At 36.2% G+C, this 15,644-nt stretch overlaps 1 protein-coding gene across 2 annotated transcripts in view; it reads left to right on the top strand.

The window, feature by feature from the left end:
* SLC13A1 (solute carrier family 13 member 1) overlaps nucleotides 1-15,644 on the top strand; it is a 120,908-nt gene that overhangs the window by 96,222 nt on the left and 9,042 nt on the right. Inside the window, exons 8-11 of one of the 2 annotated variants that reach the window (XM_007531674.3) lie at nucleotides 1,647-1,766; nucleotides 8,793-8,891; nucleotides 9,307-9,408; nucleotides 14,108-14,214. In XM_007531674.3, the coding sequence (XP_007531736.1) occupies nucleotides 1,647-1,766; nucleotides 8,793-8,891; nucleotides 9,307-9,408; nucleotides 14,108-14,214 (428 nt within the window). The remainder of the gene's footprint in view (nucleotides 1-1,646; nucleotides 1,767-8,792; nucleotides 8,892-9,306; nucleotides 9,409-14,107; nucleotides 14,215-15,644) is intronic. The other variant, XM_016191927.2, reaches the window with a different exon arrangement.

The raw sequence follows: 15,644 nt of genomic DNA, 5'->3' as shown, positions 1-15,644 counted from the left end.
TCTCAATGTTTTTGTTGTTGCTGTTGATACCAAGTTGTCTTTTTCAAGTAGGAAGAGAGAGGCAGCATCAAATATTTCACTTACTTAAATAAACTCTTTAAAATGTTTATTGACTTATTTTCATGAGAAAGATACATGGAGTGAGCAGGGGTTGGTGGAGGGAAGGCAGAGGTAGAGCAGTGATCAGCCCTGTCATATATAAGGGTGCTGGGAATTAAACCTGAGACTTCTTTGGTCTTAGGTAAGCAAATCTAATGCACTATCTCCCTGACCCTGAATAACCTTATTTATTATTATTATTACTGTTATTTGCCTCTATGGTTATTGCTGAGGATTGGTGCCTGCACTGCGAATCCACTGTTCCCGGCAGTATTATTATTATTATTATTATTATTATTATTAGGACAGAAAGAAATTGAGAGAGAAGGGAAAGATAGAGAGGAAGAGAGACAGACACCTACAGATTTGCTTCACTTTTGCAAAGAGACCCCCTGAAGATGGGGATCCAGAGGCTGGAATAGAGATTCTTGCTCGGGTCTTTGCAATTCATACTATGTGCACTTAACCTGGTGCACTACCACCCAACCCCCTGAATGATCTGTTTTTATAGACAAAACCAGAAGGTATGATTTAAGTATTACAAGAATTTAAGATAGATTTCATATTAAATTCTCTATCTTTTGTTACTTCAAAATTAAAATATGCTGATAGTATTATTATTCCTATATATTTTCTGTACCCCCACATTTCCAACTCTGTGTTACCGTGTCAAGAAAAAAAATTAAAAATACCTTTTTCACAAATCTCTTGTTCTCCCAGCCATAAAACATATATAATAATTTATTTGAATTTCACACTACATTTTAACATAATAAGCGTCAGCTACCACCAGAGCTTACAACTGAGCATTTCTGTTGCTATTGGTTTGTGTGTGACCAAAACAGCTAGACAGGCCTAGGAGATATATAAAGAAAAGTAAATGTCTTTTTTCAAAAAGACATTTTATCTAGTCATTATATTCCATCTGACTAAGTCTCAAAGAGCTGTCTAATTCCAGGAAGAAAGAGCTGACATAGACCTGAGGAAATGGTTGCAGCTGTTCAGGGGCAAGAGAATCAGTGGAGAAGGCAGTTTAGAGGGACGCTGTGATAGAGATCACAGTTCTAAATAGGTTCTTGGGATGCCAACTACTAATGAGAACTGGTCAGAAACATTCATTTCAGTTAGCTGAATTTAAATGTGTTTCCAACTTTGCTTATTTGTCATTCCTCATAAATAGTAATGATTTGAGTACTGACAACAAAACACCAATGCATATCCATTTCTTTTGCATTTAATGACTGTTGGGTAATGTACCGGGTTCTTTTGCTAACACTTTCTTGTAAATTGAATAAAAGAAAAACAAATCATGCCCATTTTTACTTTTGTGGTAAGCCGCAATCACTATGCAGTTTAAGAAACAAGGCAAGACACAGGGAGTTAGACTGAAGAGTAAAAGTTGTACATATCCTTTATCTGCCTTTTCAGATGATAGCTTGGAAAACATGTCTACTTCCCAAGGAACATCGGAAACATGAAAAGTTGGAAATACGGAAAGTACGACACATGTAGTCCAGTCATGAATATCTTTGCTTCTTGTCACACAGGCACTACCCTAATTGTCGCTGCATCAACTTCGGATCATGGTTTATGTTTTCCTTCCCAGTTGCTATTATTATTCTACTTGTGTCCTGGATCTGGCTTCAGTGGCTTTTCCTAGGATTCAAGTAAGTAAATAGTCCATGTTATTCAGATAACTAGAATTACTTGAGCTTTCAGCTTCTTAGTCAGAAATAGTCATTTCCTTCATCTACTTCATGCATTTATACATTTCTTTCCCCCTCGAAACTGACATTGACTGTGGAAACAGTAGTAGCAGGTAAATCCATCTTGGTCTGCTTTGTGTCCTAACTCAATATTAACAGACTGGAAGAGCAAGAGAAGTTTATTAAAATAAGCACTACTTAACTTGGAATATAAGAAGTTTTAATCCCCAGGCATCGGGTAGTGGCTCACTGGGCTAAGCACAAACTATGAAGGGCAAGGATCCGAGCTCAAGGATCCCGGTTTGAGCCCCCCACTCCCCACCTGCAGGGGAGTCACTTCACAAGCAGTGAAGCAGGTCTGCAGGTGTTTATCTTTCTCTCCCCATTTCTACCTTCCTCTTCCCCTCTTCCCTTTCAATTTCTTTCTGTCCTATCCTATATGAAAATTAGGGGGGAAAAAAGGCCTCCAGGAGCAGTGGATTCATAGTGCAGACACTGATAACCCTGGAGCCCCCCCCCAAAAAAAAAAAGGTTTAACCCTCCCATTAGTTTTTTCTGGATATTCCCTTAGGTTTTTGAGCTATTTTAGACACAGCATGTAGGGTTTCCCATTTCATAACAGCACCAACACTGATATATCCTTGAAAAAAAAATAAACTGAAAAAATATGCAAGCATATTCTGTGGAAATAATATTAGATCAGGACTGAGGAGACCAGGGAGGAATAAAGTTATAACAAAGATGAATGATCTTGGAACGGGGTGGTGGCACACCTGGTTAAGTGCATGTATTCCATGCACAAGGACCTGGGTTCAAACTTCCAAGAAACATCACAAGTAGATGAAGCATTTCTATAGGTGTCTCTCTGTCTCTCTTCCCTTCTGTCCCTTTCCCTCTCAGTGTCTTTCTATTCTGTCAAATAAAATTAACAAAGTTCAATAAATAAATAAGCTTTAAAAGGGATGAGTGGTCTCTCCAAGTGTGGGCCCATTTACAGTTTCTTTGTCTTCATATTTAAAAATGATAGCTTTTAACTTGAAGATGAACGCATTGCTTCCATTTAGTAATTTTATAGCACAGAAGTTTAACACATGGAAGTCAAGAAAAGAAATACTGATCTTCAGCCTGGTAGATGGCACAGTGGGTGAAGAGTTAAACATTCTTTTTTAAAAAAAATTATATTTATTTATTTTCCCTTTTGTTGTCCTTGTTATTTTATTATTGTTATTGATGTCATCGTTGTTAGATAGGACAGAGAGAAATGGAGAGAGGAGGGAAGACAGAGAGGGAGAGAAAGACACCGGCAGACCTGCTTCACTGCTGGTGAAGTGACTCCTCTGCAGGTGGGGAGCCGGGGCTTCCAACCGGGATCCTTATGCTGGTCCTTGTGCTTCGCACCACCTGTGCTTAACCTGTTGCTCTAGTGCCCGACTCCCAAGAGTTAAACTTTCAAGCACAAGGTCCAAAGTTTGATCCTCAGCATTACATATCTCTCCCTTACTTTTATTAATTAGTAAATACATATTTTAAAAAAGCTGGTCAGTGAATAATTGCTAAAGTGTCATATATAGATTCAAGAAGAATTTAAAAATGTGACTGTGAGTGGGACTGAAATTGGAGTTTCATAGGTACCCTAAGCTACATTAAAAAATAACACCCAACATTTCAACTTGTGAAGAGCTTCTCAGAAAAATCTAAAACTTAGCATATTCATCACATATAGTAAAAACAAAATGGGGGAGGTGAGTTGTAGGTCAGATTTGGGGAATTAGTTTCCTGTACAACAAAACAATTCAAAGTCATGTTACAGGGTTTAATTTAAATAATTCCAAGCATGTGTAGTAAAATAGCAGTGAGAATGAAGTCAACTTTTTGCATTTATTTTGAAAAATAGAACACTGCTGTCAAATGTTATGTCTTGTTTGTGCCAGTTTTCCCAAGATTAGTCATTGAAGGACCGACCGGAACTCTTTCTTCTCCATTCCTCTTCCTGGTTCTTTTCTAGAATTGCCACAATTTCTTAGTGGTGGGAAGATAGTATTGCTGAGTTGTTTTTTTTTTTTTTTAAGTCTATTTGTCCAGGTTGTGGTAGCAGCATGTGGCAGTCCTCCTGCTGAAGCAAATGTGTGCGATGTCACTAGCTCCAGCAGGTGGGCATCAGTGGGGAGAGGCCAGTTGCATACTAAGTGCCCCTTCCTGGAAATCCAGGCATTTAAGGCTCTATTCATTTTGTACAGGAGGAAATACAGGCTGCAAGAAATAGGAGTCCCAAACCAAAGGATAAAGCATATGTTCACAACCCCATACCTACTTCATTCTTTCCTACACACAATGACTTCATAAAGGATGTATGCAACCATTGTGACACTTTAGATGTGACCCATCAGGTACAAAGAGAGGGAAAGGGAGAGGGAGAGAAATTCATGAAATAAAGAGGAGTTCTCTATGAAGCTGAAAGAGCAAAACATACACATTAGGCAGAGTGCATAAATCATGATCACTGCCATGTTTGAACATTCCCCCTTGCTGTCCACTATTGGTTAAATTCTGCAGAGCTTCCTGCTCCAGTTAATTTTTCAGTGTCCTTTTCAGTCAGGCAGGTGTTCACCTCCAGAGCTTTCAGATCAACAAACAGAAATTATCAGCCACTCCCCTGGCAGGCTACCATACATTCTGATGAGTGTGCTGGCTGTTAACACAGTTAACTCACTCATTATAAATGACGGCAGCATACTTGGGGGAAGAAAGCTCATCTATCACTGCCAGCAAACATATTCAAATGGAGAGGTTGATGCATTGTCATATGCTGCCTGAGTTCCTTCGTGAAGGCATTCACCTTCATTTGTATCAAAGCCAATTTGATTTTTGACTTTACACTTTATTGTTCCCAACCAAAATGACAATATACATCTGCATAGAAATTTCCGTAGAAAATTGTTTCTAATGAGATTTTAGATTATCCTGGGGGTGGGTGAGAGCCTTGGGGAAGACCTAGTGCACAACAGTGGAAGAGGATTTAGATTGGCTGTGGAACAGGTATGCAGGCACTTAGCATGAGAATTTAAGAAGTTTTACTAAATGCCAACAGCTTCTTGAAGAACATTATTGTCCTAATAAAGCAATGAGAAAATTATTTTTCTACAGATGTCTCTTAAACCATTTCATGGGTTGACTTCTTATAATAGTTGGATTTATTCTGTGCCAAGGAATAAAATTTTGTGACTGGCACTACTCAGTAATTTGAGACTATAAAAATTACATAAAATTAAATATTATAGCACTGATACTGTTGTTGCTATCAGGGTTATCTCTGGGATTCAGAAGTACTGGCACAACAACTCCACTATTAGCAGTGGCCATTTTTATCCTCCTCCTTTTTTTTTTTGTCTCTAGGGTTACTGCTGGGGCTCAGTGCCTGCACTAGAATCTATTGCTCCTGGAGGCTATTTTTCCCCTTTTGTTGCCCTTGTTATTATTGTTGTTACTGCTGTCATTATTGTTGGATAAAATAAAGAGAAATTGAGAGAGGAAAATAAGACTGAGGGGGGAGAGAAAGACAGACATCTGCAGACCTGCTTCACTGCCTGTGAAGCGACCCCCCTGCAGGTGGGGAGCCGGGGGCTTGAACCGGGATCATTAAGCCAGGCTTTGTGCCATGTGCACTTAACCCTTTGAACTACTGCCCCTTTCCCCTCCATCTCTTCCTCCTCCTTCTCCTCAGCCTCTTTTTTGATAGAGACAGAGAAATAGAGAGGGCAGGGAGAGGGTGTTAGAGATACCTGCTTCACTGTTCTCACTTCTCATGAACCACCCCCCCCTTTAGGAGGGGACCAAGAGGATACTTGAACCAGGGCCATTGCACATAGTAACATGTGTGTTCTCCCCAGTGCATCACCACCATGTCCTATCCCACTGATCTGCTCTGCAATAGAATCTATCTAATGATGTTCAGTAGTCAGAGTGTATTCAGGAAGGTGATTATGAATGAGTTTTGCTAAGAAATGATAAAACTTCATTTTTTCTTCTAATGAAAGTCTTAAACTTATTACAATAGTCACCAAGGCAGGGATGGGCTGACAATAAAAAAAAAAAAAACTGCTAAAAGTGACTATCTCAAACTTCAATTTATAATCCTTGTGCTGGTATTCTGAGAATGCCAGCACAAAGAATAAAAGTTGACGTTTTGTCAACCTGGTCCATTTTAAGGAATAACAACACCAGTAACTGAGTAGCAGAGTCACAGAAATAAATATTATGTGTAAGCTACTCTTCCATCACCTCACTCTTTCCATTGACTCCTCCCACATCAATATCCACTTTTACGCCAGTAATTTTACATGAAACAATGCCCTTCTATCTCGTTTTTACGCTATGTTGATATTTGATTGATTTATAAGAGATATGATATGTAATATATAAACAACTTCATGTTTTTGGATATCAGTGGGAAGCCATCATCAATATCATCAATATCAGTGCCATAAATGTTTTCATTAATTCTTTATCACAATTCTTTCCCATTTTGTCATAAAGCTCATAACATCAGATCCACTTTCTTAACATTGTTTAAGTATAATCAGTACTATATCATTAGTTATATTTCCCATATTAGTGGTTAATTTCCAGAATTAATTAATTATACGTAACTGAGGCATGGGATCTTTTGGGATACCTTTCTATTTTTCCCCTCCCACTAGTCCCTAGAAGTCACATTTTATTCTTTTTTTTTATTGTTTACTTTAGACTATTTATGTAAGTGAAATTAGTATTATGTGTGTGTGTGTGAGAGAGAGAGAAAGAGACATTTCACTTAGCATGATGTCCTCCAAGTCAACTGTTCTAGCATGTATAAGTACATTACTTTTATGACTAAATAATATTCCACTAGATAAAATGAAATATGCCCGTTATGAATGTATCAGTTGGCATTCGTTGTTCATATTGTAAATAATGTTTTAATGAACATGTGAGCACAGATACATTTGAGATTCATATTTTGATTCCATTGGACAGATATTTAGCTATATATGCACATTTATAGAATGGAAACTGAAAGAATCACTCATAATCCTCCCAAGAGATAATTCACAAGATTCTAGCTATTTTCCCATTTGTCTTTTGAATTTTGGGGGGGAGGCTGGAGAGTGGATTTAATTTCTTGAGCAGGACTTCACAAATTCAATCAAAGCTTTCAGGAGAGAAAAATAAATTACAGGGAGGGTCATTAAAATCGGCAACTTCTAGAGTTATATTTTACTGTTGTAAAAAAAAAATTAAAAAGTCAGCATATCAAAGACTCAGCCTATGTATTAAAAAGACACAGTCTGTGTTTTAGAAAGTTCGAGACATACGAAAAAATTTTCCCCTCTCATATTAATTAAATAGTGGTTTATAAGACTACACTTTAAATAGGAGTGTACACAAACACCATTGACACCACCAAAAGACTGTGACCCATCCCTCCCACCCACTCCCACCCCCCACTGGCCCAGGAAGCTGCATGTCTACCCCTCACCAGAGGGCTTTTACTTTGGTGCCCTACTTACAATTTGGTCAGGTCCTGCTTTTAGTTTCCCTTTCAGATCTTCTTACTCAACTTCTGTTGATGAGTGGGATCATCCCATACTCATCTTTATCTTTCTGACTTAGCTCACTTAACATAATTCCTTCTAGCTCTGTCCAAGATGGGTCAGAGAAGGTGGGTTCATTGTTCTTGATAACTGCATAGTATTCCATTGTGTATATATACCACAGCTTTCTCAGCCACTCATCTGTTGTTGGGCACCTGGGTTGCTTCCAGGTTTTAGCTATTATGAATTGTGCTGCTATGAACATAGGTGTACACATATATTTTTTATTGGGCAGTAGGGAATCCTTGGGGTATATCCTCAGGAGAGGAATTTCTGGGTCATATGGAAGGCCCATGTCTAGCCTTGTGAGAGTTCTCCAGACTGCTGTACACAGAGGCTGGACCAATTTACATTCCCACCAGCAGTGCAGAAGGGTTCCTCTGTCCCAACAGCCTCTCCAGCATTTGTTGCTGCTGTCCTTTTTGATGTATGCCATTCTCACAGGAGTGAGGTGGTATCTCAATGTTGTCTTAATTTGCATTTCTCTGACAATCAGCAACCTGGAGCAATTGTTCATATGTTTGTTAGCCTTTTGGATTTCCTCTGAAGTGAATGTCTTGTTCATATCTTCTGCCCATTTTTGAATGGGGTCATTTACTTTTTTGGTGCTAAGTTTTCTGAGCTCTTTGTATATTTTGAAAACAGATGCGTGTGATAAACAATGGTCAAATTTAACAGAAGCAGTAAGAAATTGATGAGTTAAGTCTGTCTGTGTTTATCTTTAGACACACTGAGCAAAGGGTAGTTTTCACACTGCCTGCCTTTAAATATCATTTTATTTTTTAAATAAAACATTTATATGTACAACAATTGTCAATCAATATATGCTATAAATATGCTAAAATATACAGCAATAAGCACATAGAGAAGTGTTAAATTAGAGATGAGCATTATAGCTAGACAAAATTTTAATGGTGGAAAAATAAATCTGGGGACTGGGTGGTGGCACATCTGGTGAAGTGCAGATGTTACCAAGCATAAGGGCCAAGTTCAAGCTCCAGTCTCCACTTACAAGGGGAAAGCTTCACACATGTTGCAGGTATCTTTCTTTCTCTCCCATTCTCTTATCTCCCCTTGCATTCTCAATTTCAGTCTCTATCTGATTAAAGTAAGTAATCATAATTTTTTAAAAAAATTCTGCAAGATGTCATGGAAAACATGAAACAAACTGAACATTGACAAGCAAATTAGATAAAAACATAAAAGGAAGAAAATGTCCAAAGAAGGAAATAGAGATATAGGTTGAAACCAAAGCCTCCTGTTATTAATAGGAGATTCCTATTTTAGGAAGTTTTCACACAAATCTTAACAATAAGGGGAAACACTATCACTTTACAGTCTTTCTTGTTCTTTTCAGTTTTAAAGAGATGTTCAAATGTGGCAAGGCCAAAACTGTCAAACAAAAAGCTTGTGGTGAAGTGATTAAACACGAGTACCAAAAACTGGGGCCAATAAGGTAAGATTCGCCTACACACATACAGGAAGGGAGAGGGAGAAGGAGAGAGAGAAAGGGAGAGGGAGAAAGGAAGAAGAGAAGGAAAATGAGGCCAGACGGGTGAAGGAGGGGATGAAAAGAGAGGGAGTTTATTATAATGCAAGAATTTGTATAAGGACAAACACATGATTGTAATTTTTAACACTTATAATAAATGTACAGGTTTTTAATAGGGTCTTACCTAATGTATCTACTAGAATGGCAAGAAGCTGATATATCCACAGATTAGCCAAGTCCTTAGTGCATTGATTCTCCCATATTATTAACACATCTAGTTTTTACAGTTTGCTCTGCTTTTACTACTTCTGATAACAGTTCAGGAAGCTTATCAAATTTCCTAAGGAAATAAATAAAAAAGATGGCCATTTTCCCACAGGTATCAAGAAATTGTGACCCTGGTCCTCTTCATTGTAATGGCCTTGCTATGGTTCAGCAGAGAGCCTGGGTTTGTTTCTGGCTGGTCTGCACTTTTTCCAGAGTAAGCATTACATACTATGGTTCTCAGCCCTTTCTGTTTTATACCCTGGCTTTCTCCTTAATTCTTTCTATTATTCTGAAAGATTGTATGTACTTATGCTTTCATTTGAAAAATATTCTTTATTTCTGATCTTTCCCTTAAAAAATAAAGAAATAAAATTGAAAGCAAGAAATGAAATCAAAGGTAAGAGCATTGCCATACTACTACCCTGTAAGTAAAATTCATGATACTTTAGACTTTACTACTTGCATGCTTACAAAATTCAATATATAAAATGCAGAAAGTCATGCTTTTGGTGGTTAGGATATAGACTTTAAAGCTACACTGCTTGGGCTCCTTTTCTATTGCTTCAACTTACTTTGGGTCAGTCACATAATTCTCAATTATGTAGCATATGGAAATTTGCTATTATCCTACCTATAAGAAATTCAGTACAAATATTTATTATATGAAAATGATTCTCCTCAGTACCTCTTTGTCCTGTTATTTTTGGTTTTGATAATTTATTTATTTTCCCTTTTGTTGTCTTTGTTTTTTATTGTTGTTGTAGTTATTATTATTGTTGTTCTTGATGTCATCCTTGTTAGGACAGAGAGAAACAGGACAAAGGGGAAGAGAAAGAGAGACACCTGCAGACCTACTTCACCACTTGTGAAGCGACTCCCCTGCAGGTGGGGAGCTGGGAGCTTGAACCAGGATCCTTATGCCAGTCCTTGTGCTTTGCTCCATGTGCGCTTAACCTGCTGTGCCACCGCACAACTCCCTATTTATTTATTTTTTTACTTCTAGACAGGATTGTTTATTTGGCATAATAGTGTGTCTTTCTTTTTCTTCTCCACTTACATTCATTTTTAAACTGGTTTACTATAAATACATTCAAGTCTCCATTTTTTTAGATTACAAATTTCTGAGTAAGTAAAAGAACTTATTTATAAACTAATGTTAAAAGCTGGGTCAGAGTTAATTTTCTTTTTCAGTGTCATATCTACCAAAAGTTATTGCTGAGTCAATGAAGTGAGGCGGAAGATTGATAGCAGAATTTTCTAATTAAGTACAATCTTCCATGCCAATTTAAATCCTTCAGTTTTGAGATCTGTGCTCCCAATCTTTCACTGAAGTGCTCTATTAATAGTTCTCAAATTCAACAGATCTCCAATTTAAACTTCCTATTTCACATCCCCTAGCAAGAATCCATATATTTGGAGGCAGAAACCTCCCAAAAATGTTTGGGCCAAGTGTGTTCCTACTCACAAGGACTAAATTCCCCTTTCCCTGAATCAGAGCTTTCTGGATATATAAATATTGCCAACATTTTACCTTTCCTTTTTTTTTTCCATATATATAATTTTTTTTTCATCATGGATTTCTCCAGAGAAAGGTAGAGAAGAGAGACAACTGTAGTACTGCTCCATTACTCCTGAAACCCCCGCCCCTTCAGTTAGGAACAGAGAGCTTCAAGTCCAATACTTGTAACGTGTGTGCTCTATCAGGTACACCACCACTTAGCCCCAAGAAACATTTGTTAAAAGGTGTAAAGCTTGAGTTTCAGTTCCTAAAATCAAATCAGAGACTCGAGAGAATATGTAAGCCCTGTAATGCAACATGTTTGCCAATTTCAAATGGGTGAGATGTAGCTTAAGTTTTGGCATCCTTTAGAGTAAATATTTTCATTTTGAAAGGGTCAAACAAAGGATAGTATTCAGGTATTCAAAGACAATTAATGTTAAATAGCTTGATTAATACTTTGTTATTTTATGAAAAACTTAACCAGCATAAAAAAATATTATTTCTTTGCTTTAAAACTTCACTTCTATCATCTTATACAGAATCTTCTGTAAGTGCTAGTGTGTAAAAAGTAAATAAAATCACACCATAACTCATAAAGCACAGACAGAAATTCCAGTAGGATATTCAACATACTCCTTTTTTAATGTCTATTCTTTAGAGGATAAAAATGAAATTCAGTAGATAATAAACCATAGTATATTTTTTATGGGGAGAGATTCATATAATATGAAATTTGAGAGATAACAGGAAAAAAAGGCTTGGTAGAGGATGAAATTTGAAGATATAAATCTAATTTACTATAGGATTTATAAACGTGGGCTGGGGTAAATAGCATAAAGGTTATGCAAAGAGACTTTCATGCCTGAGGCTCTGAAGTCCCAGGCCCAATATCTCATACCACCGTAAGTCAGAGCTGCGCAGTGCTCTGTTAATATATATGTAGCTAATAATATTTGTAAATGTCCTAGACAAATAAAATTTATGTAACATTGACATTTTGTGATACTGAAATGATCTTAACATAAAATGAAAAAAAAAACTAAAATATAATAGTTTTAAAAGTCTCTTGAAAGTAAATTATGTCAGTATTGATGGATTTATATCATCTAAACTATATATTCTAAATTTGAGGAAATAGAATAGTGGTCATGTGAAGAAAAATCTTTCATGCCTAAAGTCCCAGGTTAAGTCCACCACAGCACCACAAAGAAGAGCTGAGGGGTGCTCTGGTAATAAATATAAATATAAATATATATATAATTGTTATTCATTAAAAATAATGTACATGGTCAGTAAATGTACAGCTCAATGTACAGTAATGTACAGTAATGTACAGCTCACTTGGATAGTGTGCTGCTTTGCTATGTCCCAGACCCAGGTTTGAGTTTAGCCTCCACAACATAGAAACTTCTATTCTGTGCTCTCTTTCAGTTTCTCTCACTGCTTCACCTTCTTCTTTGTCTTAAAAAATAAATCAATAAAGTTAAAGTACATATATACAAAGTATTTGTAATATGAGGACTTAGCTATTTATAATTTCCAAAGTCAGAATTATATATCAAGAATTATAACTTCCAATATGATTATTTCATCTGCTTAAACCTGGGTTGAATTAAACATATCTTTTTATATAAAGCAAAGTGAAGTTACCTGATATCTCACCTAATTTGAGGGAAATCCAAACAAAAATTATAACTTATATAAAAGAAGCACGAAGTGATAAGATAGATGTAAAGCCCGTTGAATAAGTTGTTCCAAGGTAGGTTTTAATTCAACAACAAAACAAAGAAAAACTGTGTTTATGGGAAACAGCTGCTTTGTAAAATTGTCATATTAAATAAAATAATTAATTTCTTTGGTTACATAGATTGCTCAAGTAAATTGTAGGAGTAGAGAGCTTCTAAAATGCATGAGCGTTTCTCAGTTACAATGTAGCAAAGTAGTCTTTTAAAATATTTTTTATTTATTATCTTTATTTGATAGAGACAGCCAGAATTGAGAGGGAAGGGGGAATACAGAAAAAGAGAAAGAGAGAGAGAGAGAAAGAGAGAGAGAGATAAAGAGAGAGAGAGACATGTATACAACACTACTATACCACTTGTGATGCTTACCCCTCAGGTGGGGACTGGGGACTTGAACCCAGGTCCTTGTGTACTATAACATGTGCGCTCAACCAGGTGCACCATCACCCAGTCCTGCAAAGTAATTGATTGAGAATACATATTTCATCTCAGACTGCGTCGAGGAAGAGAAAGAAGCAAGCGAAGCTAAGAGGGAACAGAAATCTTTATTCACACAGACAACTCAGAGTTGGGTGAGAGCACAGCGGTTCAGGCCACATGGAGCTAGCAAAATGGCTGCCTCCAGCTATGCATAGCAACCCTCTGCGTCCGGAGGTGAAGGGGCTAAGAGAGAAGAGGGGTGGAAGAAGAAGGGCTTTTATGGGAGAAATTCCAGAAGTGACAAGTAGGGACATGATTGGCTAGGAAACAAGGCACTCTGGCATAGGATTACAGCTCTTGAGGGAATGGGAAGGGGGAGGAGTAAACAAGGCACTCTGGGATTATTGTATCAACTCTCGCAGGGAATTGACAATACCCTGAGGGGGCAACATGGTGGATGTGACCGAATCTGCACAATTTCCCAACATCAGACTACATAGATTCAGTAGCTAAATATTGCTGATTTTTAAATGTGAAATATAATCATTTATGTGTATTTCATTCCTATCTGTCTCCAAGTGTTTATCTGCTGAGATGTCTGGAAATCTATTTCATTTACTAAAATGGCTTAGTAATTCGAAGACTCCATCTGTTACTGAATCACTCTGACTTTGCAAAGTTTTCATTTATAAGCCTCTCAGAAACTATTCTAAAAATTAATATTCTTGATTGAGTTTCATAGGTGCAAAATATTAAATGGGTTAATTTTACTTGAAGATATCATTAGATATCACAGAAGCAGATGTTATAGCTTAGAAAAACAGATAAATTTCTTTTCATAATTTACTGAAGAGTTTTAAAGACACTAGAAATATTCATACTTGGCCACAGCACAGTGGTTAGGATGGTATAAATCAATTACACAGGCCTTTACTTTGTCTTTTAATGTCTCTACTAAATTCTCTGTCAATATAATTAAATTAAATCATAAAGAAAATATTGTTTGCCATATCTGTAATTTTTACCTAAAATGGAAAGTTGTCATGTTGAATTAGTATGTCAATAAATATATCTATATGATTTTGAAGAGATGAACAATTGGAACATAACATAAATTTTAGAGTAGATAATTTAGAATTTTTTCACTATTATTTGTCTGTTACTAACATAATCTATGGTTCTGAGTTCAAGCAAATTTTCAATATAGCTGCTTAATGTATGTACTTATTCCCCCCCCCCCCCACTACCAGGTATCCTGGCTTTGCTTCAGATTCAACTGTTGCCTTAGTTGTTGGACTTTTATTTTTTCTTATCCCAGCTAAGATACTGACTAAAACTACATCTTCTGGAGAAATTGGTTAAGTATTATTTATAATTCTGAATAACTTAGTAAATTACCAAAAAATCTCAAATTGATTTTAACACTTAGAACAGAAGAAATGGACAAGTTGACAAAATCCCCAGTTCTCATACCATGTCTGCAATCTACAACCTGTCTTCAAGCATCAGACTTCCTCCTACCCCCAGAAAAAATACTCTAGAAATAAATAAATTTTCTTATGCACTATCATAAGGATTCTCCACATGCACAATACATATATATGTATATACATATATATGTAACTTGATCCATAATAAGCCAATCAACTTACCCTGTCATAATTAATGAATTAATCTTACTTAGAGCTTAGAAGTCATTACTTTATAATGAACCCTCAATAATAAATACTAAGGATATATAAAAAGGTGAGGGGTTTCCAAACATCATTTATAACTTCATCATAGTTCTAGAGAAAATGTGAATCTATCCCTCAGTACCCATAAGCAAAGGATACTAAGAAATGTATTCCATAAAGCTATCAAGGAAGGGGATGGGATACATAGTTCTGGTGGTGGGAATTCTATGGAGTTGCGCCCCTCTTATCCAATGGTTTTGCTGGTGTTTCTTTTTTATGACTAAAATAAAATAAAAAAGAAATAGATTCCATAGATGCATTAGTGACTTTTCTAACACGTAAAGGAGGAAGTGTGCATATTTATGTAGACAATGTACTTCTTAAACATAGGACACATTCACATCTATGCTTTCAATCAACACAGCATGTTTTAGACATATTCTTATGTTAATATAGAACAAATAGTTTTAAATTGTATAATAATAGCCTAGTGAAGTTTTTATACTTTTGCTTGTGGTGGTAGTTTTCTCTTTCTTTCTTTCTCTCTTTCTTTTTTTTTAACTGATATAGAATTGAGATTCATGTAGTTACCTTGGGACATCTGACTTCTTAAGTCAAAATCCATAAAAGACTGAGTCATATTTCTTGGACATAACTGGTTTAAACAACTTATAATATAAATAAATGTCTTTTGTTTTCACTTGTGACTAGACTATTTCAAAGTGTGTTACAAGAGGTCAGTGAAATAATGACCTTTCAATACTAAGAACTTGAACATTGGTTTCAAAGCCTTCAGACCTATCAGTGACAAATGTGGGAGAGCCAGTTTGACTTAACCTCCTTAAGACATCTGAATCTTCCCTAAGAAACACCCTTTCCCCTATTTACCACTCTTTTATTCTTCATCTTCTTTTCTCCTTGATCAACTCATTAACACTTAGTTTAAATGACAAATAAAAAAATGTATGATTAATTTTACATGATGTTCACATTTCATAAATGGTTGTATTTTGACAGGCTCTATGACATTAATTTCTATAAGATAGCAAAATTTCACCTAACTGCAGCAGTATATTTGGTTTAGGTTTGGGTAAGATACAAAGAAGGCTTA

Source organism: Erinaceus europaeus, chromosome 8 (genome assembly GCF_950295315.1).
Source record: "Erinaceus europaeus chromosome 8, mEriEur2.1, whole genome shotgun sequence".
NCBI lineage: Eukaryota > Metazoa > Chordata > Mammalia > Eulipotyphla > Erinaceidae > Erinaceus > Erinaceus europaeus.
The sequence above is the reverse complement of the archived record's forward strand: the minus strand, read 5'-3'. Positions and strand labels throughout refer to the sequence as shown.